The sequence below is a fragment of the Rhinatrema bivittatum genome, chromosome 2 (assembly GCF_901001135.1).
Source record: "Rhinatrema bivittatum chromosome 2, aRhiBiv1.1, whole genome shotgun sequence".
Taxonomy (NCBI): domain Eukaryota; kingdom Metazoa; phylum Chordata; class Amphibia; order Gymnophiona; family Rhinatrematidae; genus Rhinatrema; species Rhinatrema bivittatum.
In genome coordinates, this window is record NC_042616.1 from 200,036,566 (window position 1) to 200,060,903 (window position 24,338).

General features: G+C 43.3%; 1 protein-coding gene across 4 annotated transcripts in view; it reads right to left on the minus strand.

Annotated features, from left to right (window-relative positions):
* Nucleotides 1–7,002: 7,002 nt before the first annotated feature.
* The window catches only part of SNX13 (sorting nexin 13), a 447,782-nt gene continuing 430,446 nt past the window's right edge, over nt 7,003–24,338 (minus strand). For all 4 annotated transcript variants that reach the window (XM_029589038.1, XM_029589035.1, XM_029589036.1 and 1 more), the window contains 2 exons: nt 16,715–16,827; nt 7,003–8,676 (listed from right to left, as the gene is read on the minus strand). In XM_029589038.1, coding sequence (XP_029444898.1) covers nt 8,429–8,676; nt 16,715–16,827 — 361 coding nt within the window. In that variant the 3' untranslated portion in view covers nt 7,003–8,428. The remainder of the gene's footprint in view (nt 8,677–16,714; nt 16,828–24,338) is intronic.

A 24,338-nucleotide genomic window follows, 5' to 3' on the forward strand; every position in this document is an offset into this window, starting at 1 on the left:
CTCTTTTCAGTTTTTACTATCCATTTTCCTCATTTTAACATAATTATCTTTTTGCATGTTATTTGCTTTTGCAGATTTCATTAGTATCTTCCCTCCAGTTATTAACTCAAATTTGATCATGTTGTGATCACTATTGTCAAGTGGCTCTGACACTGTTACCTCTTGCACCATATCCTATGTTCTGCTAAGGACTAGGTCTAAAACTGTTGCCCCCCTTGATGGTTTTTGTATCAGCTGCTCCATGAAAAAGTCATTTATTTCATCTAGGAAATTTACCTCTAAATTGTCCTAATATGACATTCACCTAATCAGTACCAAGGTAATTGAAATCACCCATTATTACTGTGCTGCTAATTTTGTTAGCTTCATTAATTTCTTTTAGCATTTTATTCCCTTTTTGTTCATTCTGGCCACCTCTTCTTGCTGAGATTATTCCATTAATGCTCTCAAATTACAGTTCACATTTTGAGATATTGCCTGCGGGCACCTATATTTTCCACTTCCAACTCTTTCTGTCTGAAAGACAGGAAAATATTGACTCCTTATAGTAGGAGGCAGTAATTCAGAAGGAAATTTAAGTACATCGGCCAAGTACTGACAAAATACTTCTCTCACAGAGGCAGATAAAACTTTAGGAAATTAGTAAAATTAAGTTTCTATCATATTATTCTGTAACATTTCTATTTTATGGCAAAGATAAAGATGGTCTTTAACCATATTTGCTTGTAAATCCATCATACAGGTAATATTCACTTCACACTGATGAACCAAAATAAAATTTAGGAAAAGTTTCATCTTTTTCTTTCAGTTTAGCAACTGTTTCACAGTTCAAGAAAGCCCATGCATCTTGCAGAAAAATACGTGCAGGGCCTAGTTCCACAGGGGAAAGAGTCAAACTAACCACCTCAGAATCATCTGACCCCATCAGAACTTGAGCAGATCTTACCTATTCCGAAAAGTCTGAAGAGAGACCAGAAGAATCCTCAATGTCCATTCCCATCTATAGGTTCTGCCTCTCCACAGACTGCTCCAAACCTCCAGCATCCAACAGCTCCTCTCCATATGGCAAAGCTTCAGCCTGATGGTGTGTGATATCACTCGGCGATGGCAATCGAGGCTCTAATGATATCTACTCCCCTGCTGGCTGCAGTGGGGTGATCCTTGGAGCTCTTGGCAGTAGAGCCAGCTGGGGCAAGCTACTCCCTCTTTTTCTCTGGTTTACCTCTGTTTCCCTGGCTAAGTGTTGCTCCTTGAGCCACAAAGAAGTCTATCAGACCCATCATAGAGGAAAAAACTGGCATCACAGGATAAATTTTCCTCTCAGCTTTGTTTTTCACCATTACAAGGCAAGTGATATATTCTTAATCTCAGTGACTCTAAGCTCCTGGAACAGACATTCATCATCTTTACTGGCTCCTTCCCTAGGTCCATTTATAAAGTATTTGCAGCCATGTTGGCCCATTAAAACAAAAACATCAAAACATTTATTGGATAATACTTTTATTAGGACCAACAGCCAAAATGCTACAAAATAGTCAGCAATGTAGAAGGAAATTCTAGAATCAAAATAGAATTTTTTCTTTCATGATTCATAAGATTTTATGTAAATAGGATGGGGTATGTTGGAGTGTGGGAGGGGGCATGTTGTAGTGTGGGAGGGAGCATGTTGGAGTGTGGGAGGGGGCATGCCCTGCCAGTTTATATTGGGCCCATTGAAATGATGTTTGTACCCTGCTAATAAAGATGATTATGTTACAACAATCAATTTGGTTCAGGTATTACCTATACTCCTTGAATGTACAATAACGAAGATGGAGGGTTGAAATGAGAAGAGAACCAGCAGTACTAAAATGGCTGCAGGATGTGCCTGCATGAATTGGCACTATTTCCAACTTCTTCCTTGGCCCGGTACAGGACCTGTGCTAGCTTTTTTGCTGCCCTGTGTAAACAATTACTGTGCTGCCTCCCCCCTCCCAATTCATTCAGTCTCTGTCCCGGGCCCATCAAATAAAGCTTAGCTCCCTCCTGCAATCTATATTTTTAAAAACTGACACCCCCCTCCCCTCCAGAACAGGGAACGGTATTAGGTACCCGAGCAAACAATACAGCCTCACACATACACCGCCCAAGACACACATTCCCACACCCTTTTCAGATACATACAATTAAATTATGCATTTATAATAAATTTTACAAAACAAAGAACATTCAAAAGTACAATTTCCTGAGGCAAAAATATCACAACATGCATATTATTTACATACACTGCTGTGGTGCCAACCAGAAAACTCTGTAAAAAAGACACTTGGAATTCCTATGGAGTTAGACTTTTTGCAATGCGTATTGGGTGTGAGCTTAGCTCTCAGAAAGCCATGAACAACCAGAATTACCATTACAATATAGTAAATCTCCCATACCAAAGCAACCCTAAAACCTTATCTATGAAAAGGCAACACTGCACATATTACACCAGGCCCTAGAACACCAATACAATTCTTATTAGGAAACCAGACTGCTATAGATCCCTACACAGAAATTACATGCCAGGAAAATACCTCACCTCAGTCACATTTGCAGAACACAGAGAGACCCTGACCAAATACAGAATAGAGAGATCAGAAAGTATAAACAAACATGCTTGTTGTGCTGTGGATGGAAGGGAGCGCTCCCCAGCGCGGGACAAGGAATGTGCACCCTCGTGGTGAGACGTCCTTGCTGGAAGACTAGAGATCCTGACTCTCTACCGAACCCTGCACGCTTCTGTGAGGCCACCAATGCAATGGTAGTCTCTAAATGGTCCTCAGACCGTTTCAAGCCCTTTCGGACTAGGCCACTGGGTAGCGGCTTGAAGCGGCAGGCCGGAAGGAGACATGGAACAAGATGTGGCAAAGAGACTAAGACATCAGACGTGGCAAACAAGGACTCAAGGCATTGCAGGACAGACGAAGACTCGGGCGTTGCAGGACAGTCGAAGACTCGGGCGTTGCAGGACAGACGAAGACTCGGGCGTTGCAGGACAGACGAAGACTCGAGCTCTGAGGAAGACGGAGACTCGGGCTTTGAGGAAGACAAAGACTAGGGCATTGGAGTAGCCGAAGACTCGGTCATTGAAGTAGTCAAAGACTCGGTCATTGAAGTAGTCGAAGACTCGGTCATTGAAGTAGTCGAAGACTCAGTCATTGAAGTAGACAAAGACTCAGTCATTAAGTAGACAAAGACTCGGTCATTAAGTAGACAAAGACTCGGTCATTAAGTAAGATGCTGGAACAGTAGGATCCTGGAACAGAAGGATGCTGGACAAGGCATCGTATGGCAGGACAATGCATCGTATGGCAAGACAAGGCAAGGTATGGCAAGACAAGGCAAGGTTAAAAACCTATGGTTAAAAAGTCCGGAACCTCCAAGTGGGAAAGTCCCTCTAGCGCCATACTCAGCCCCACTGGGCTGGTCGTGGACGAAACAAGCAGGCAACAAGCTAGGACATCAAGGCAAGGCAGTTATCAGACATCAAGAACAAGGTAAGTCAGACAAGGGAAGAGCTGACTCCATAGCACCGTCAGAAGAAAGACTCATCAATGCCCCACACACCCCAACGGGGGTGGTGGGACCACGGGGGACGGGTCAGAACGGAGCTGAGGACATATGGACATCGGGACATCAGGAACAGAAGGATATCAAGACCCCAGGAATGAATGAACGTTAGGACGTCAGGCCGTCAGGGACAGATGGACGTCAGGCCGTCAGGAGCGGATGGACATCAGGACAAGAATGGAGCGGATGGACATCAGGAACAAATAGAGGTCAGGACATCAGGAACTGATGGACTTCAGGACGAAACTGGAACATCTGGAACAACTTAAAGATAAAGACATCAGGGCATCAAGAATAGACGGACATCTGGACGTAGGAACAAGCGGACAACTGGACATCAGAAACGTTGAAGACATCGGAGCAGAGACCGGAACATAACAACGACGAAGACACGGGATCCCACATGAAACAGAGTGCCTAGGAGGAGAAGCAGATGAGGAGTCCTAGGGAGGACTTACTCCTTGCGAAGGCAATGAAGGACTGACCTGAGGAGCCTTTTGTAGGCTGAAGAGGCGGATCCAGGAAATGTCATCCAGGGCCCACTTCCTCACTGGCCCTTCAAGAAAGGCAGAGAGACGTGGCCCCGCGCCTATAGAGAGGCAGAAAGAAGAACCTGCTCGTAGATCACAACCATGCTGAGAAGAACTGAACTGGAACCCACAACAAGCCAGCCTCTATATGTAGAGCAATAGGAAAACAGAAGTTACCATTCTTCATATAACATTAAATAATAAAGTCAAGAAATATAAAACATCAATTATAATCATACAAATATTTCAAACTAGTTAATAAACAGAATATCAAAAATTCCCCAAACACCAATAAAATATTTCTAAACATCTGATGAATAAAAATTTCAATAATTCAAAAATGATCTATTCCCCCCAAAATTAAATATTTCAAAAGAGTAGAAACATAAAATTACACCCAATAATTAAAAATAATAAGGATTACAAAATCTCCTGTCTCCATACTTGGGATATTTTGATTTCCTGTCACCTTCAGATCATCATCGATTGGGGGAGGTAGGACTGCAGAAATGTTATCTTCCCTCTCTCTCACACACATAATAACACATTCATTCTATCACACTCGCCGTCTCTCTCACACATACACAGGCTCCCTCTCCCTCACAGATACATTATGGGGTATATTTTATAATTCTACGTGCACGCGTACTTTTGTTCGCGCACCAGGCGCGAAAAAAAGTATGCTGGATTTTATAAGATAATCGTGTAGCTGCGCGTATCTTATAAAATCCGGGGTCGGCGTGCGCAAGGGGGTGCACATTTGTGCAACTTGCGCACGTTGCCCATTCCCTCCGAGGCCGCTCTGAACTCGGAGTGGCCTCCCCCCACCTTCCCCTCCCTTCCCCAACCTAACACCCCCCCCCCCCCGGCCCCATCTAAACCCCCCTCCTACCTCTGTCGCAGAAGTTACGCCTGCTCGAAGCAGGCATGCGCCAGGTTGGCTGCCGCGCGCCGTGTTCCAGTCCGGGGGCTGGTCCGGAGGCCGCGGCCACGCCACCGGAAACGCCCCGGGCCGATACCACGCCCGCGGCACCACCCCCATATGACGCGCCGACCGCGTCACGCCTCCCGACATGCCCACCCCAAGAAAGCCCCGGGACTTACGTGCATCCTGGGGCTTTGCTCGGTGCGCGCAGGGGTTTTTTAAAAGGGTTACACGCGTACCTTGTGCGCGTAATCCTTTTAAAATCCAGCCCTGTGTGTGTGTGTATGCCTATGAGAGCCTATGTGTCACTTAGGCTCTGACAAGCATGCACAAACACACACATAATGTATCATTCACAGGCACATAGGCTCTCACAGACACAGGATCACACACACAGAGGCTATCACAGACACACACACACACACACACACAAAAGGCCTCCTGGTGTCATCGGGCCATGGTAGGATGAGCTCTACTACGACCCACCAGCCTTCCTGCTTGCGGGGGGGGGGGGGGGAGAGGGGGAGCAGAAGCTTTGTGCGCTACTGGCAAAATTGTTTACAGGTGCACGCACATGCAAGGGAACACCAGGCTTCTCACTTTCAGCCGGCGGTGGTTTGAGTTCCGCCGGCAGCCTCTCTCCTTCTTCGGCTGCCGGGGTGTTAGGCTCTGCCGGCAGCTCCATGACACCTCCTACTGCCGCCAGCTTCCGGGTGTGCCACCCCATGCAAATGCACAGTATGCACAACTGGTTATGCCGGGCCTGGCCCTGTGAGCCACAACAGGTATTTGTTCCCTATGTATGATCAAATTACAGCTGTGGCTGAGAAAAGAAGTGCTGGGAAACCCTTGTCATGTTAAGGTGCAGCCTGGACTCTCCTGCTATTGATAATAATATATTTCTCATATAAATGACAATTTATCAATAGTTCAGCTAAATTTGTTTTTTTCTTCAATCACTAAAATTAATCAAATCCACGTTAATATAGGTGTATAAAACTTTAAAGGTGAATTTTAAAAACTGGACGTGTGCCAAAACCGGGAGATGGGCACACATCTAGCAGATTCGCATGTCCACCCGATTTTAAAAGCTGCTCACATACGAGCACAAGTTCGGATGCACGAATATCTCGCACAGGGGAAAAAAAGGGGCAGAATGTGGGTAGGGCATGTGCATACAGCCCTCATTTTGGTGTGAGCTGGCCTTTTAAAATGTACCTTTTAATATTTGATGTACATTATGAAGAGACTAACAAAGCTAATGACAGTCATTAAAATATTGTATTAATAAACCAGAAGAAAATCTTTTTGTTAATACTTTATTAGTATAATTTTTATCAGCTTTTCTGTTGGACAAAAAACCAAACGCAAACCCCAAATAAAAATGTGAAGTTCTTTTCAGCCCAATATAAATAACTATGACTTTCTAACAGTTTGTTCTTTGTTAATGAAATCAAGAGTGAAGAAAAATAAAAGAGTATAGACAGAACAATTGGGAAAACATCTGACACTTACTATACAATGATATGCACAATTCATTTTTTAACGGCTATATTCACTGGATGTGCTCTTCAGATATTCCCCTGCAGTACACAAACCATGCTCAGATGAGCAGAGCTCATTGATAACAAGAGAATTTATTATTTTTTTTTTACAAGGAGTGACAAAAGACTTTTAAAACAAGTCCTTAACAGATGCAGCAACAACGGAATGTAAGTTGTTGGGATAAGACAACAGATCATCCCATTAAAAATTCTTTTATCTTACAATTATTCAAATACATAAGCATTAAGTGAAATTATTGCACAAAATTAAAATTTAGATTGTAGAATTTATATTTTTTTTGCTTTTCATTTAAATTTGGTACACATTCTTTTGCATTTAAAATCAACTTTAATTGTAGCAAACACCAGTAGCACAAAGCTTGGATGATAAGTCAACTGAAATGCTTAACTGTTTTTCTTATTAAAATTATTAAGGCTAAAACAAGTGCATTTGTTGGACAATGGCACAATCATTTTCAACACCCATTCGAAACATCCAAATGCCTGGAGATATACCTAACCAGTTAAGTATTTATCACACAATCAATTTTTTTGGACTGTGCCACTGATTGGGACAAATAAATTGGCAGAGCTGATTATTTAACCAGTCGACATATAACAAATGTTTTACCCCACGCCAAAAAAGTATCTCTTCAATCAAGCAAAAAATTTATCTTGGATGGCTTTTGTTTAAAGACAATAGTTTGAAAAGTCACATCAGGAATTAAAGTCATCTTACACAATATGCAATTAATGCATTTACTGAAAGGATAATAAACATGGTTTAATGATACTTGAAATAAGTGCCTGTGTTTTTAAACTCTGCAGGACACATCAAGTAATTTAAACAGTATTTCTACAATTTTAGCTTATTCATGGTTCTTATTAACATGTAATATGAGTGTCTTTAGAGAAGATGTCCTCTAAGCTGCACAAACTTACATATTATTTTTCTAATTTCACAGTATTCTATATAAACTGATGTGACTTGCAAATGATCAGAAAGATTGAATTATAAGTAACAGTTGTTTGGTATACTTGTGATCATCTGTCAGAGCTCACAAATGATTTAATCTAAAAAAAACCAAAGATCTTACCGTACTTCAGCTTCTGCATTTTTCCCAATGAAGAACAAACCCAACCAACACAAATTTTACTCATTTTATTTTCTTTGTAAAGAAAATGTTAGCTCAGGTGTAAACATCAAATCTTCCCAGTCTTCTGTTAGTACACTTGGGGCTGTTTTGTTTTTTTTTTTTTACTTTTTTTTAGAACCAGCTGCTCTACAGATTTCTTCCTGCTAGCTAACCATGTACAAAAATGCTGATCCAAACCTATAAGGTAGTTCACTTAGTACTTAGAACTGAAAGTGCTCCTTAAACCTTACATTGCACAATATCCCAGTGCCAGCACAAACTAGCCAAACCCTATTTCTTTAGTTGTGCTTAATTCTGTCTTCAGGAAATCAAACCTGGCACTTTTTCACTGCTGACAATGAAAACATGACTGTTCTTTCGATGCCTCAGTCAGAAACTGAAGGGCACAATATTCTAATTGTATAAGTCTTATAAGCTGGGCCAGCATTCTTTTCAATCTTGTATGATGCATCACATCATTTGAGAAATACAAACCCATCCTGATAGTGGTTGTATTATGAGAATGAGAAGAGCTGTAGATCTTATAGATGCATTAATAATCTCACGTGATACTAGAAGACTGGTGCAAAAATAACAGCATGTGTACTTTAAGCCCCAGAGGATCTGCCCAGGCCACTACATGGTAGTTCTTGACAAAAACTACGTAAGTGTCTATAGGGTGCAGCAGTAGAGTCTGGAGTGTCACCTTTTCTGCAAAGAAGGCATTTGAGAAGGTTGTAGTCTCTCTTTGTATTTCTGCTTTCGATCCGATCTTGAATACAATTTGTTGAAAAGCTCATGAAATTTATACTGCGGAAATAAGGTTTCCAGGAAGCCTTCTAAAAAAACATACACCAGTCTCCTATTTAATTGATTGTGCTGAAACATTTCAAAGACCCGGAGGATGCCTTTTCGTGTTGTTTCAGCCCCAATGATGTGCTTCAGTTCATCTGTAAAATCAACAAAATTGTATAGATTTTTTTTTAACATGTGCGATAATTTAAAAAAGTAGTTTAAAATAAAAAAAAATTGTTTCATTTCTATATTCATACACAAAGCAATACTTGCCACTCACTGTTCCAGATAAATAGGAGAAGGAAAAAATTCAAACTTTTATTATTTTGTCCTGCTAGCTAAACAGTAATAAAACAAAAGGAGAGATCCAAATACCTAGTAAATAAGTCATTTCATAATAGTGGCAGCATTGTAGCAATGAACAAGTCTGATTATTATTTGGAAATAATGTGTCAATATGAAAAAAATGTTATTTTATATTAGATACAAAGCTCAGAGAAAGATACAAGATTTTATCAGACACATTTATTCTAAGAGGACATGAAGAGGGGTAATTTGAATTCACATAATTATTTTTAGTTTGTAAAATCCTAGTAATCCCATAACATCAGGCAAAGTCTACCAGGTCATTCAATTGATTTTGGTTTAGGATTATTTCTTGAACCACTCTCTCAATAAGGAGATTTGGTTTTAAATAAATTTACTATTTAATGTTCTTTGGACCTGAATCACTAAGGATTTTTCCCAAAGACATCAAATGGGAGAAAAGCCTTAATGAATTTGGCCCTTGGTTTGATTTTACAAACTATGTTCCTTCTCAGCTCTTTTTCAAGCTGAAGAGTTCTAGCCTGCGTAGCCTCTCATCATAAAAGAGATATTCCATCCCCTTTATCATTTTTGTCACCCTGCTTGCCATCTTTTCTAATTCTGCTATATCTTTCTTTAGATGAAGCAACTAGAACTGCACACAATACTCAAAGTGCAGTTGTACCATGGTTCAAAACAGAAGCAATATGATACTTTCTACTTATTCTCCATTCCTTTTTGGCTTCTACTTATTCTCCATTCCTTTTTTGGATCATTCCTAACATTCTATCTGCTTTTTTGACTACCACCAAGTGCTGAGCTGAGCATTTCAACATACTGTCCACAAGGACTCCAAGACCTTTTTTCCCTATATACATCACTTTGCACTTTTCCATATTAAATTCCATCTTCCTTTCAGTTGCCCAGTTTTCTAGTCTCACAAGATCCTTCTACAGTTCCTTGCAATCTGCTGCTATTTTAACAAATTTAAATAATTCTGTCATCTGCAAATTTGATCACCTCACTTGTCATTCCCTTTTACAGATCATTTATGAATATGTTATACAGCACAGATCCCAGTACCGATCCCTGTGGTACTTCACTAAAGACCTTTCTCCATTTGGAAAACTGACAATTTAGTCCTATCCTCTGTTTCCAGACTTTTAACCAGTTACCAATCCATAATAGAAAATTGCCTCCTATCCCATGACTTTTTAATTTTCTAAGAAGTCTATGATAGGGGAGAGTTTGTCAAATGCCATCTGAAAATCTAAATACCGGTTCACCTTTATCTACATGTTTATTTATACCTTCAAAAAATTCTAAAAGACTGGCAAGACAAGACTTCTCCTTGCTAAAACCATGCTGACTCTTCCTAGTTAAGCCATTTTATTTTAAAGAACAGCTTCAACCATTTTGCCTGGCACCAACTTCAGGCTAATGAGTTTAGAGTTTCCCAGATCACCCCTGGAGCAGCTAGCATTACATGGTTTAAAAGCAGTTTGGACAAGTTCCTAGAAAAAACATCCATAAACAATTATTAGTCAGATAGACATTTCCTAGGAGAAGAGCAACAAAGAATGGATCTAATTTTTGGGATCTGCAGTGTGCTTCCTAGTGACCCAGACTGACTGCTGTTGGAGACAGGATGCTGGGTTCACTGGACCTTTGATCTGACCTAAGATAGCAAATCGTATGTTCTATTTTTCAGTGGGAAAAAAGTTTTAGAATACGATAGAGTTGCTTATCTATAACAAGTGTTCTCCAAGGACAGTAGGACATCAGTCCTCACCCATGGATGATATCAGATTGAGCCCAGCATGGATATTTATATCAAAGCTTCTGGAAAATTTGAGCATGTCCTACTGGGTATATACAACATACTATACTACCACATATCTATAATTTAGCTTAAACCTAGAGAACCACCTCCAAGGGGAAGCAAGAGGATTTCCTGATGCCTGACATTCTACTGTCCTCAGAGAATACCTGTACAGGTAAGCAACTCTGCTTTTGCCCAAGACAAGGGAAATCTCTAGCTACAGACTGCCCCAAAAGAAAAATGGGAAAAAAAAACCGAAATAGTGCCAAAAGGCAAAAGCAGTTTTTGGTGGCCACAAGCCATTTTTTGTATTTTTTAATGTGGCAGCCAGGAACCAAAGCAACAAGCCCCAAAAGGGTTAGAGTGGGGTTCTACATATCAAATAGACACCTTTGGACAGACTGCCCAAATCTACTGTCATGTCAGGAGTCCCTGTCCAAACAATAATGCAATGTGAATATGGGTGCGAATTCCACGTTGCAGCCTTACAGAGCTCTTCCATGGAAATCGATCTTAAGTGAGCTAACAATGCCACCGTGGCTATGATACCATGACATTTTTATCATGGCCCACCTAGGCACAAATGGGGAAGATGCAATCTGCTAGTCAATTTTATATTGTGAGTTTGGCTTCAGCTAGTCCATATTTGTCCGTACTGAAACAAAAACCTGGGTGAACTTTCTATCAGTCCATTCCAAATAGAAGGGTAAGGTTTTCTTGCAGTTCCAACTGTGTAGTGCTGGTTTAAAAGAATTTTGGAAAGATGACTAATACAAAACTACCTTAGGCAGGAACTTAGGATGTGTGTGCAGAATCCCCTTATTATGAAAAAAAAATTGTGGTGTAAGACAGATAAATCATTAGGATCTGGAGCTCACTGACTTTGTGACCTGAAGTGACCACATACAAAAATAACTTTCCAGGGTAGGTACTTCAGCTCACAGACATCTAGTGGCTCAAAGGGAGCTTTTATCAGCTGAGTCAATACCATATTGAAGTACTATGACACAGCAAGAGGCTTAAAAAATAAAGCAAGCCCTGCATGAACTGGACAACTAAAAGCTATACAGAGATGGGTCTACCTTCTACATGGTGGTAGCAAATATCAAGTGCACTAAGATGAACTCTAATTGAGTTGGTTTAAGACCTGACTCAAATATGTAAAAGTTAATTAAGTATCTTTTGTTTGGAGCAGAAGAAAGGATCGAAGTACTTTTCCTCATACCAAAAGGCAAATCTCCTCCACTTCAACCCATAAGTGTTTCTGAAGCAGAAGAGCATGATCTTTCTATTCAGAGGGGAAAGAAACAGATCTACCACATGTGTGTCCCAATCATTAAGCATCTGGTTTGCCACCTCCCTGTCTGGGGACCAGTTGTGATGTTTCAAAACTCAACAATCAGTCCACTAGAACATTCTCCTCAACTGCCAGATATGTGGCTCCGAGGACCATTCCCTGAGAGATGGCCCAGTCCCACATGTGGAGAGTCTCCTGACAAAGAAGGAACAATGTCATTCCTTCCTGCTTTTTGATGTAAAACATTGCCACCTTGTTGTCTGTTGACCAAATGATCTCTGAAAGCCTTCACAACATACTAAGCAGCCAGAAACTCTAGGAAGTTTATCTGATAAAACTTTTCTTGAGCTGACCAAAACCTTTGGGTGCAGAGACCTTCTACATGGGCTCCCATCTCAGGTTAGACACATCTGTGGTTAGGTCAATTTGGACTGGAGGAATTTGTAAGGGTACATCCTGGCTATATTGAAATGAATCAGCTACCAGGACAGGGAGTCCTTCAGAAGCTTGATGATTCAGATGCTGTCCCAAAGATCCTGAATGGCTTGATCCTATAGAGATTTGAGGGCCCACTGGGCTCTTTTCACATGAAGCCATGCCAAGGGTGTAACATGGTCTGTTGATGTCATGAGGTCCAACATCCTCGGCATGTCTCTTGCTGGCTCCTAACTCAATTGCATCCTCTCCACTGTGGATAACAATGTGACAAAGCTCTCCTTTGAGAGGAAGGTTCTTGCCCGAGTCGTATCTAGCAACTCTTCTATAATAATTGAGATGACAGGCTCAAATGGGATTTGGGGTAGTTGATGACAAAACCTAGTAAATCCATCTCCTGGAATGTTTTGTGAATTAATTCTGGGGTATTTCTCTGAGATGTGCTCTTGACCAACCAATCATCCATGTAGGGGAATACATGAGCTCCTAAAGCTGTGTAAATGTGCCACCATCACTGCAAAAAATTTTGTGTAAACATGTGGAGCAGACAAGATGCTGAAAGGCAGCCCACAATACTGGAGGATGGTGATATCTTACCATAAATCCAAAATATTTTCTGTGATCTGGAAATATATGTGGATGTAAGCATCCTTTAGATCTAGACAGCAGATCCAATCCTCTTTCTAGGAAAAGGAATCAAGATGCCAACAGAAACCATCTTGAACTTTTCCCTCTTGAAGAACTTAATTCAAGGTCCTTAGGTCTAGGATAGGACAGAGTCATCCTGTTTTCTTTGGGATCAGAAAATACCTGGAGTAAAATCTCAATATTCTTTCTCCTAGGGGAAAAGGCTCAACTACATGGGTCTCGGAGCTCTAGTTGCAACAGTTCCTGATGCTGAGAAATCTCTCAATCAGGTCCAATTGGGTGATTTGGAGGTATGTCCAATAGGTGTAGGCTGTACCCTTATCATATTATGCTGAGGGCCTACAAATGTCTTAAGTTACAGTGGACCAGCAGTTTAGGAAAAACCTCAGCCTTCCTCCAAGGATGGCTCTCTGGCACAGGTACTGGCCATCTCAAAACATCAAAGGTACATGTTTTTCACATTCCAAACCACTGTCCACTAGTGACTCAAAGTCACTCACTGCTTCTGACAAATATAATCTACCACTTTTTTCACCTTCAGAATGTTCTGCATATATTGGCACATGAAGAGCTGGTAGAATGCTATGTAGGCAATGAGCAAAGCTCCTTAAACACTTTCTTTCCAAGAAAGTCCAAAGTGTGAAGTATCCCTTGCCAGGGGTACTGAAAAGTGGGTCATGAACCTCTTGGCCTTCTTGAAATCAGATTTAATTATCACAGATTGATATGGCAGCTGCTGCTTTTCAAATCTGGGAGCCTTCTGGGCATGAAATATCATGTCTCCCTTCTTATTTACTGGTGCCACTGAGAGGCGGCTCTTCCATATCTTCATCTGAACTTCCTATAGAATCTCATGTACTGGGACTGCCTTATCCTTAGAGGGCTCCATGAAATGGAGGATGTCAAACATTTTGGTTCTGAATTCACTCTCTTTCTGCAAAGTAAATGGAATGGCTTCCGCCATTCTCTGGATGAACTCAGCAAAAGAGAGGTTCTCAGGTGGAAACCACCTCTTTTCTTGAAAAGAGATTAGTCAGACGGGGACCTATCGATGCCTCCTGATCCCAAAAGTCTTCAGATCCATAGCCATACTCCCCCCAGGAATATTCTGAATATGAGCTCGGCTGATAGGCCGGTGACATGGACCTGGATTTTGCCCAGCTCAGACAAGGTATCAAAGAGGGGAGCATTTCTCTGTTGGGCCCTAGAACCTGATGAACTTCTGTGCTTTGGAAAAGCTCCTTCCCCTTAAAGGCTGGAAATTACCATTTGTGCAGCAGCTTTCTATGTCTTTTTCTCTCTGGGAACAGACATCAATGCCAATCTACCAGGCAGCTGCAAGGATTGCAGTATCAGCCGGACGATGGTCTGCATGGCCATCCCTGTCTTCGATGATGGGCCACCAATGTTCTGTCCAAGGCCTACTGGATCTTCCTTTCCAGGCCCACCTCAAAGACTGTGGATGCCAATATGGCCTAGGAGGCCACATCCTACTAAAATATGACAGACACATGGAAAATGGTGTAGTTTTTGCGAATGAACATAGAGTGAGCTCTCTTTACCATGGAAATGCTTAGGGGATTCAAGGCTGCTATCAGAATGTCCTTGATCGAAGTATCAGGCATCAACAGAGAACAATGTTATTGCTTTTTGATCTTTTCTTGGCGCACATCTCTGGCATTTCTTGATGCCAGAATTGATGAAGGCTGAACTCTTCGCCTTCTTCGGGGGAGTGTGGACAAATGATGGTCTACTATTCCTGGTCCTTCCTGGTGCTCAATGACGAGTGGGATCAATATTCTCCTGATGCAGCTCCTAAGTTTTCAATGTTGATGCCCCTGATACCGATGGTCTGGATTTACAGATCCTGAAAAACGTTTTCATGAGGTCAAGATAGGATCACCAATCTCTAGGGTCACTGTCGCGCGCAGAGGGAACATCCCTGGACATCATCGCTGGCCCCCAGGCAGATGATATGTCTTATCATCTTTCTTATCTGAATTGGACCTGGAAACACTATTGCATTCTTTAGTAATGTCATCTGTGGATTATTGCAACTTGTATATTGTTTTACCAAATGACTTTAAAGGCTGCAGCCAGAATTGTTATGGGTTGGCTATCTGTGAGAATGCAAAGCAACAGTGGCTCCCAATTAATTTTCAGATAACATTTAAAATAATCCTTCTAGTGTAAAAAAGCATACATGGTCTGTCTCCCACCTGCTTCAATTCAGCACTGAAATTAAATCAACCCTCCCGAATGTTATGATTATCATCACAATTCAGTTTGACAATACCATCTGTCAACCAGATAAAATTGGCTGAATTAAGAGACTGATTATTCTATGCGGCTGGCCCAAGTCTCTGGAACGAACTACCTGAAGAACTTAAGAAATCTAAGCAAGATCTGAAATCCTAGCTCTTCAACAATGCCTTCTCACTAAATCAATAACTAAAAGTCTTCCACTTAAATCTATAATTTTTCCTTTAATTGTCCTCCTGTTCATCTACCTTCCTTTTAACTTTTCCTTTGTTCATTACTATTTTAACCTAATACACTTGTGATCTAATGATTTTCACCTGGAAAGACCTAAACCTAAATAAATAAATAAGTGAGAGGAGTTTCTGCACCGCTCTCATCAGGTCTGGTATCTGCATGTGTGGCATATAAAAAAAAAAAATAAATCTGAAAATATATTTAGATTCCAGAAGCTTCTAAAAGTATATTTTTATCAATGGGCCTTCGAGAGTTAGATATTAGTTAATTTTTTTTATTTATTATCTGTATTTTTTGCATTTGCATATTATATTGGGGTTTAAGCTAACTGGTAAAGAAACAAATCATTGGGTCGATTGATTTATTTGCTTTTTAGGTATGATGTGTGTTGATTATAAATTGATAATTGTTTTATGTATTTATTGGTGAATGTATTATTATTATTATTTTTAGGTTTATATTCCACTTTTTGCACTTTTTTCAGCACTTCAAAGCAGATTACATTCGGGTACTATAGGTATTTCTCTATCCCCAGAAGGCTTACAATCTAAGTTTGTACCTGAGGCAATGGAGGGTAAAGTGACTTGCCCAAGGTCACAAGAAGCAACAGCAGGACTTGAACCTTGGTCTCCTGGTTCATAGCCCACTGCTCTAACCACTAGGCTACTCCTCCACTCCACCTTAAACCATTAATTGTGGTTTTCATTAGAGTGTTTTATGTGATATTGTTTATGATATTAGTGAAATGATAGTGGACCCTTGTGCCGTGGCGTGGTTGATGCAGTCTAGTAGACGAACCTACTAGGCCCAATCTGACAGCAGGTGACCATGCCCTGCGCTGAGACAAGGCTGGACCTTCACCAACCCTGTTCCCCGTGGGTTGAGCCTTTGGGTTCCAGGGGTTGATAGAACTTAGGCGAGAGACCCACAGGGCTGTCAGGATTCGAGAGTCTGGGGCCGGGCCAAGGTCAGGGCAGGCAGCAGTCAGTTACCAGTGTCAGGCAGATGATGCGGGCAGGCAGTGAGGAAGGTCCGTGGCAGATTCTTGAAATACAATTATTCTCTATAATGTAAATCTTAATTTTTATCTTTGGTTTTAAAAAGGGAATTTCACGCAATTACTCATCCTACCCCTCAAAAAAAATAGTACAGTACATGTTAAGTTACACAATAAGATAAACACACTCACCAGGCATGATTTCCAGCAATTTGGTTTTTGCTGCTACTCTTGTTCTCATTCTAATAGCTTTATCTCGGCGTGGTGTAGTCTCTGCTAAAATACCATTAGGCCAAAATGCATCTCTGCAAAACAGTGTTTACATCTTTAGTACTTGTTTACAAATTAAACTCATGTATGTTCTAAAAAGATTTATGGTAAGGAAAAGAAATGAAACATTATTAAGCTCTGGAAGTGATGCTTTGCTGCGATTGTACCAAATGGATCACATAACCAAAAACATTTCTATTGTTGACTCCCCATCATCCTTACATTCTGTCATTTTAATTTCTTAAGAATTTTAAGACAAATCAGTCTGTTTCTACCAAACATATTTATTAAGCATGTGAAATAAGGTTTGCATTTAGCAAATATGGAAGAGATATATAGGTATGAGGGAGAAAAGGGCAGATGACTGTTAAGCTACAAGAAAGTTGGAAAGGAAATAGCAGCACAGGATATTATTGCAGTAAAATATGTATAATACAAAATAAGATCAACACAATTTCACCAATCACAGATCAAAATGTATAGAAATGAGATGTCTAAATACAGATATGTATCAAAGGAGAAAGAGTAATTATAATACATACTCCTCTAAATATGATCAATAAGATATTGTACACATGATATGTTATGGCCACCGGCTGCGGCGGCCCGCGACCGGTGCCGGCCACTCACTGGCACAGTTGGGCTGCTCGTGGGGCACTAACTTCTGCTGGCAGCCACCCCCGACGTCTCTCTTCGCGGCCATCCCAGCCGCCGCTGAGCCTGGCCGTGTCTCCGTTCGGCCATCCTTCCTGAGGTCAGCTCCTCCCCTGCCGGGCCTGCTAGAGCCACGCGCGCGCGCTCTCTCTTCCTCATTTAAAGGGGCCACGACAGGAAATTGTCGCGGCCCCTCCTTGGGACTCCATATGGCATTTTTACTATTTAAAGGCAAGGTCAGCCTTGGTTTCTTGGCTCCTGGTTCCGTGTTGTTCCTGAGTTCCTGATCCTGTGCTCCACTGCCTACCCTCCTCGGACCTGCTCCTGACCAGTTTCTGCTCCCTTCCTCCTTGGATGATTCTTCTGGCTTCGACCCCTGGACCAGCTTCCGACCATTCTTCTGGCTTCGACCCCTGGACCGGCTTCCAACCATTCTCCTGGCACAGATGTCTGGACCGGCCTCCGACCTCCCTCAGGTTTTCGACCTCGGACTGTATATTGACTTATCTCTTGCCTTCACGGAGGTCCACCTAAGTCCAGCCGGCCCACGTACTCAAGGGCTCAACCCGGGGGGAACGGGGCAGGTACTGGTGAAATTCCAGCTGGTCCTCGCTTCAGTACAGCCTTACCTTCCGACGGTAGGACCTGTGAGGGAGTCCTCTCTCAGGTAGCGCCAACTCTACCTCGGACTAAGGATCCACCTCTCAGATTGTAATAGTAAAACAAGGCCATGGATTCGGCAGAGTCTTCAGCCCTGCAGGCCATTCCAGGCCTGGCTCAGAAGATTCTGGAGCAACAACAGGTATTAGAATCTTTGGCGTCCTCCCTGGATGGGCTCAACGCCCACCTTGATTCAGTGGTTGCTGCTCACGCAATTCCTCCACCAGCGTCACCGCCACCCGTGATGCAGGGACATCATCACCCGATAATTCCACTACCAACTCCTCCACGTTACAGCGGCGAACCCTGCCTGTGCCAGGGGTTCCTCCATCAGTGCAGTATGCACTTCCGTCTTCAGGCTTCCCTCTTTCCGGATGACCTTATGAAGACTACATAAATCTTATCCCTGTTAAGAGGGCAAGGCCCTGGCCTGGGCGTCCCCATTATGGCAACGTTCAGACCCAGTCCTGCAAAATGTCCCTAGCTTCTTGGAGCTGTTCCGAACAGTTTCGAGGATCCGGGAAAACAAGTAGCCGCCGGTTCCAGCCTTTTGCATCTCCGCCAAGGAGGACGTCCGCTTGCGGACTACACGATTGAATTTAGAACCCTAGCGTCACAACTCCATTGGGAGGAGAGCTGTCTCCGGACCATATTTCTCTAGGGATTATTGGCCAGGATAAAGAATAAACTGGCAGCCCGGGAGCTGCCACGCTCGCTGGATTCCCTTATTGAGTTGGCAACTAGGATTGACCGCCGTCTGCAGGAAAGGGCTCATTAATGCCTGGGCTCGAGAATGTGCATGGCGGGCCCTACTTCTCCATGTCCTTCTTCTCCCATCTCTCGAAATTTGTCCACCACCGAGGGGACTGTCGAAGAACCGATGTAGTTAGGACGAGGCCTTCTCTCTCCGGAGGAGCGATAAAGGCGCCGTAAGGCAGGTCTCTGCCTTTATTGTGGGGGATTGGGCCATCTTATTGCTCGCTGCCCAATTCGACCGGGAAACTCCAAAGCCTAGGTTCCACTGGGGGAATAACCCTAGGCATTACGTCTCCAGCTCCCCCACTTACCTTGCCTATCACCCTTTTCCTCGGAGGCCACAAATTCTCCACACTGGCCCTGGTAGATTCTGGGGCCGGAGGAAACTTCAACCCTCAAGACATTGTGGAACAGCTGTGCATCCCCACTAAGCCCATGTCCAAGGCCTTTGGATTCTCTCCTCCATCCACGGAGATCCCCTTTCAGGGAGAATAATGCACCACACGGTCCCCCTGGAATGCCACATCGCACTGGGCCATACAGAACACATCTCTCTATATGTTATCCAGAAAGCCATCCACTCAGTTGTACTTGGTATCCCCTTGGTTGCAACGCCACAACCCGCAGTTCGACTGGACGTCTTTACAACTAACCCACTGAGGCCCATCATGCCAGGAAACCTGCCATAAGGGAGCCATTCCCTCCTCTAGCTACCTCTGTACCTCACTCTTAGAGGGTTTGCCCCCGCAGTACAATTAGTTCACTGACATATTCTCCAAGAAGGTTGACGACACCTTGCCCCCGCATCGAGAGATGGATTTGCGCTATAAATCTCATTCCTGGAGCCACTCCGCCTCGTGGACGAGTCTATCTGCTATCAGCCCTGGAGACCCGTGCCATGTCCGAATATATAGAGGAGATATATATATATATATATATATATATATATAGATATAGAGAGAGAGAGAGAGAGAGAGAGAGAGAGAGAGAGAGAGAGAGAGAGAGAGAGAGAGAGAGAGAAGCAGACTGGCTAAACACAGCCTTACGAGTACACGTTCCACAAACAAATCTCCGCTCAGCAAGCAAAGCACTACTAACAATCCCTTCAGTAAAGTCAGCAAAATTAACCCAAGTGAGAGAAAGGGTTTTATCATTGGCTGGGCCCATACTATGGAACATGATGCCACCCGAACTCAGATTACAGAATAATCTCAAAACTTTTAAGAAAAATCTAAAAACATGGCTCTTTAAAAAAGCCTTCATTAAAGAGTGTGGAGGGTAGAGAATGAAAGTACAAGGTAATGCAGATGAGAATGAATTTAATCAATCCTACTTTTAAGAAGTAATATTTCAAAGCGATAGTAACTCAATAATATACCTGGACTTGACCAACATTACTCAAATAATGAGTTTATTTATGAAATTGTAACTGAACTTTATTGGCACCTGTTAGAATGTTAGATATCCTACATTTACTTACCTTAGTCTATGTGCCTATTTGTAAACCGTTGCGATGGTATATAACTTAGCGACGGTATAGAAAAGTTTTTAAATAAATAAATAAATAGATAACCTCTAGAAGGGGTTTATCCGACGATCCACATCCCCAGCCAGGGCTGGCTTCTTCTTCATCGGCAAAAAGGATGGGAGTTTGCGTCCTTGTATTAACTTCCGTGGGCTGAATGCTATTACCATTAAGGACCGGTACCCGTTGCCCCTGATAGCCGAGCTCTTCAACCGGTTACAGGGAGCCACGGTTTTCTCGAAATTGGACCTTCGAGGAGCCTACAATCTGATCAGGATTCGAGAGGGTGATGAGTGGAAGACGGCTTTTAATACCAGGGATGGTCATTATGAATAACTCGTCATGCCGTTCGGATTAACCAATGCTCCGCTGTATTCCAGCACTTCATTAATGAAATATTGCGAGATCTGCTCTATGTATGCGTAGTAGTCTACTTAGACGACATCCTGATCTTTTCTCGTGATCTACAAATGCATCGACAACATGTCATCCAGGTTCTGCAATGCTTAAGAGAGAATCGACTCTATGCCAAAATAGAAAAGTGCATCTTTGAAAAAGTCACTACCCTTTCTGGGGTATATTATCTCAAATCAAGGCTTCCAGAATGGACCCCTCCCAGTTGAAATGTATCCAAGAATGGCCCCCACCTAGCGGGTTAAGTGCGCTCTAGCGCTTCCTCGGATTTGCCAACTACTATCGTACTTTTATCCAGAACTTTTATGCTCTTCTCACTGCTCTTACTTGTAAGGGGGCAAACATCAAGGTCTGGCCTTTGGAGTCTGAAGAATCCTTCCAGGCTCTCAAGAAGTCCTTCCTACAGTGACTGTGCCTCCGGCATCCAGATCCCAGATGTCCATTTATGGTGGAGGCAGACACCTCTGCTGAAGGAGTAGGAGCTGTCCTGAGCCAGAATGACACATCGGGAACCTCTCATCCCTGTTCCTATTTCTCTAAAAATTTCTCTCCAGCAGAACGCAACCATTCCATCGGCGACAAAGAGCTCCTAGCCATTAAGCTTACGTTCGATGAGTGGCAACAATGGCTGGAGGAAGCAAAACACCATATAACAGTCTACACTGACCATAAGACCTTGGTGTATCTCCAGCAAGCCCAGTGTTTGAATCCGCGCCAAGCTCGCTGGGCGCTCTTTTTCACACGTTTTGACTTTGAACTCTGATATCGACCAGCTAACAAGAACATTAAGGCAGATGCTTTATCCCGATCTTTCTCCGCTGAAGACACGGATGATCTTATTCAGCACATCATAGATCCGGCTCGCATCATCCTCTCTGCTACACTCACTGTCCCACCTGGTAAAACTGTGGTGCCGAAGAGGCTTCGTAGCAAGGTCTTAGCCTGGGCTCACAATTCCCAGTTAGCTGGACATCCAGGATGGGCTCGGACCCAACCCCTTCTCCAACAGTATTATTGGTGGCCCGAGATGCACAAAGACATGCGAGCATATGTTGATTCGTGCCCAATCTGCGCTCAGCACAAGATTCCAGCAGGGAAAACATGGGGGTTATTACAACCTCTTCCAATATTCACGAAGCCTTGGCCACACATTCCACGGACTTCATTGTGGACCTTCCGCCTTCTGAGGGCAACACAGTGATATGGGTAGTAGTGGATCGATTTTCCAAAATGGCCCACTTCACCCCGCTACCCTTCCTCCTGTCGGCTCCCCGTCTGGCCCAGCTGTTCATGCTACATATCTTCTGCCTCCACGGAATACCGCAGCACGTCACATCTGATCATGGTCCTCAATTCACGGTCCGATACTGGCTCAACCTCTGTAAGATGTTTCGCATTGCCCTGGACTTTACCACCACCTTTCACCCTCAAGCCAATGGTCAGATGGAACGTACGAATCATACCTTGAAACAACGTCTATGTTTGTATGTCAACTCCCGTCAGGACGACTGGGCAGTACTTCTCCCCTGGGGTGAGTTCTCCCACAACTCACATGCCTGTACCTCGACCGGGGTCTCACACTTTCAAATTGTTTTTGGGCGACAACCCAGGCTGCCCTTGCCTTTGCCACTGCCTGTTCCCTCGCCAGCAGCCCAGCTAACAGCTACTCAACTGAAGAGACTCTGGGTCCATACCCAGCAGATGCTCCTTAAGGCGGCTCGCACTGTGAAGACATTTGCTGACAAGCATCGAAGACCAGCTCCCTGGTTCCGTCCGGGAGAGAAGGTGTGGCTCAGCACCCGGCATATCCATCTGAGAGTCCTATCGATGAGATTGGCACCTCATTACATTGGTCCCTTCCCGGTGATTCGGCAACTTGGTCCCGTGACCTATCAACTTCATCTGCCTGCCAAACTGAAAATCCATAATTCCTTCCACATGTCCCTTTTGAAACCCCTGGTCCTCACCTAGCCTACTCGGAAGGTTCCAGACATTCTGCAACCCAGGGCAGAGGAGGAAACCATATACCAGGTCCGTGAGATCCTCGATGTCCGGAGACAAGGCCGCAAGTGGGAGTACCTCCTAGTCTGGGAGGGATTCAGGCCCGAAGACAATTCTTGGGAACCTGCTACTAACATCCTAGATAAGGATCTCATCAAGAGATTTCATGCTGATCACCCAGGAAAACCCAAGCCTTCTAGGGGAAGGCCTAAATGGGGGAGGGGGGTACTGTTATAGCCGCCAGCTGCGGCAGTCCATGACCGGTGCCGACCACTCACCGGCGCGGTCGGGCCGTTCCCGGGGCACTAACTTCTGCTGGCAGCCGCCCCCGACGTCTCTCTTCGCGGCTGTCCCAGCCACCGCTGAGACTGGCCGCATCTCCGGCTGGCCTTCCTTCCTGATGTCGGCTTCTCTCCTGCCGGGCCTGCTAGAGCCACACACACGCTCTCTTTTCCTCATTTAAAGGGGCCACGACAGGAAATTGTCACGGCTTCCTTATGGCATTTTTCCTATTTATAGGCAAGGTCTGCTCCTCAGACCTTGCCTTGGTTTCTTGGCTCCTGGTTCCGTGTTGTTCCTGAGTTCCTGTTTCCTGTGCTCCGCTGCCTGCTCTCCTCGGACCTGCTCCTGTCCGGTTCCTGCTTCTGCTCCCGTCCTCCTTGGATGATTCTTCTAGCTTCGACCCCTGGACCGGCTTCCAACCATTTTTCTGGCTTCGACCCCTGGACCGGCTTCCGACCATTCTCCTGGCACTGATGTCTGAACCAGCCTCCGACCTCGGACTGTATATTGACTTTTCTCTTGCCTTCACGGAGGTCCACCTAAGTCCAGCTGGCCCCATGTACTCAACTCAGGGGGGAACGGGGCTGGTACTGGTGAAACTCCAGCCGGTTCTCGCTTCAGTACAGCCTTGCCTTCCAATGGTAGGGGCCTGTGAGGGTCTCCTCTCTCAGGTAGCGCCAACTCTACCTCTCAGATCGTAACAGGATATTCATCAAGCACCCTTAATTTCAGAAGATGAATATAAAGCAATATCAAAACAACCAAAACCTAATTCAGTCAATAAACCTGACCTGTCTCAAAGGAATACATACTATAATATACAAAAAAAAAAAGAGAACATAGTTAGACGTGACACCAAATTTCTCTGTGTACAAGTCCAAATGATTGTGTCATCAACTCTCCTATAATTATTTTAAAAGTTATTTTTTACATTTTCTTTAGAAATGAAAATTAGTTAAGATAACCTACAAAAAAACGAAACACTCATATCACTTTGTTCAAAAGCACATTGTGGATATTCTGCAAAGGAGCACATCGGTAACTAGAATATATCACACATTAAGCAAGAAAAAAACCAAAATAAAAACAAGGAACCATTCTATATGAATTACTTTATTTAGTTATTCAAAACCTTTTCTATACCGCCTTCTGGCTCAGCACCAAAGTAGTTTACAATTCACAATAAAACAATTCAAAACATACAAACACTTTTAAAAATAAATGTAAATCTTAACATTCAATAAAATCCTTATT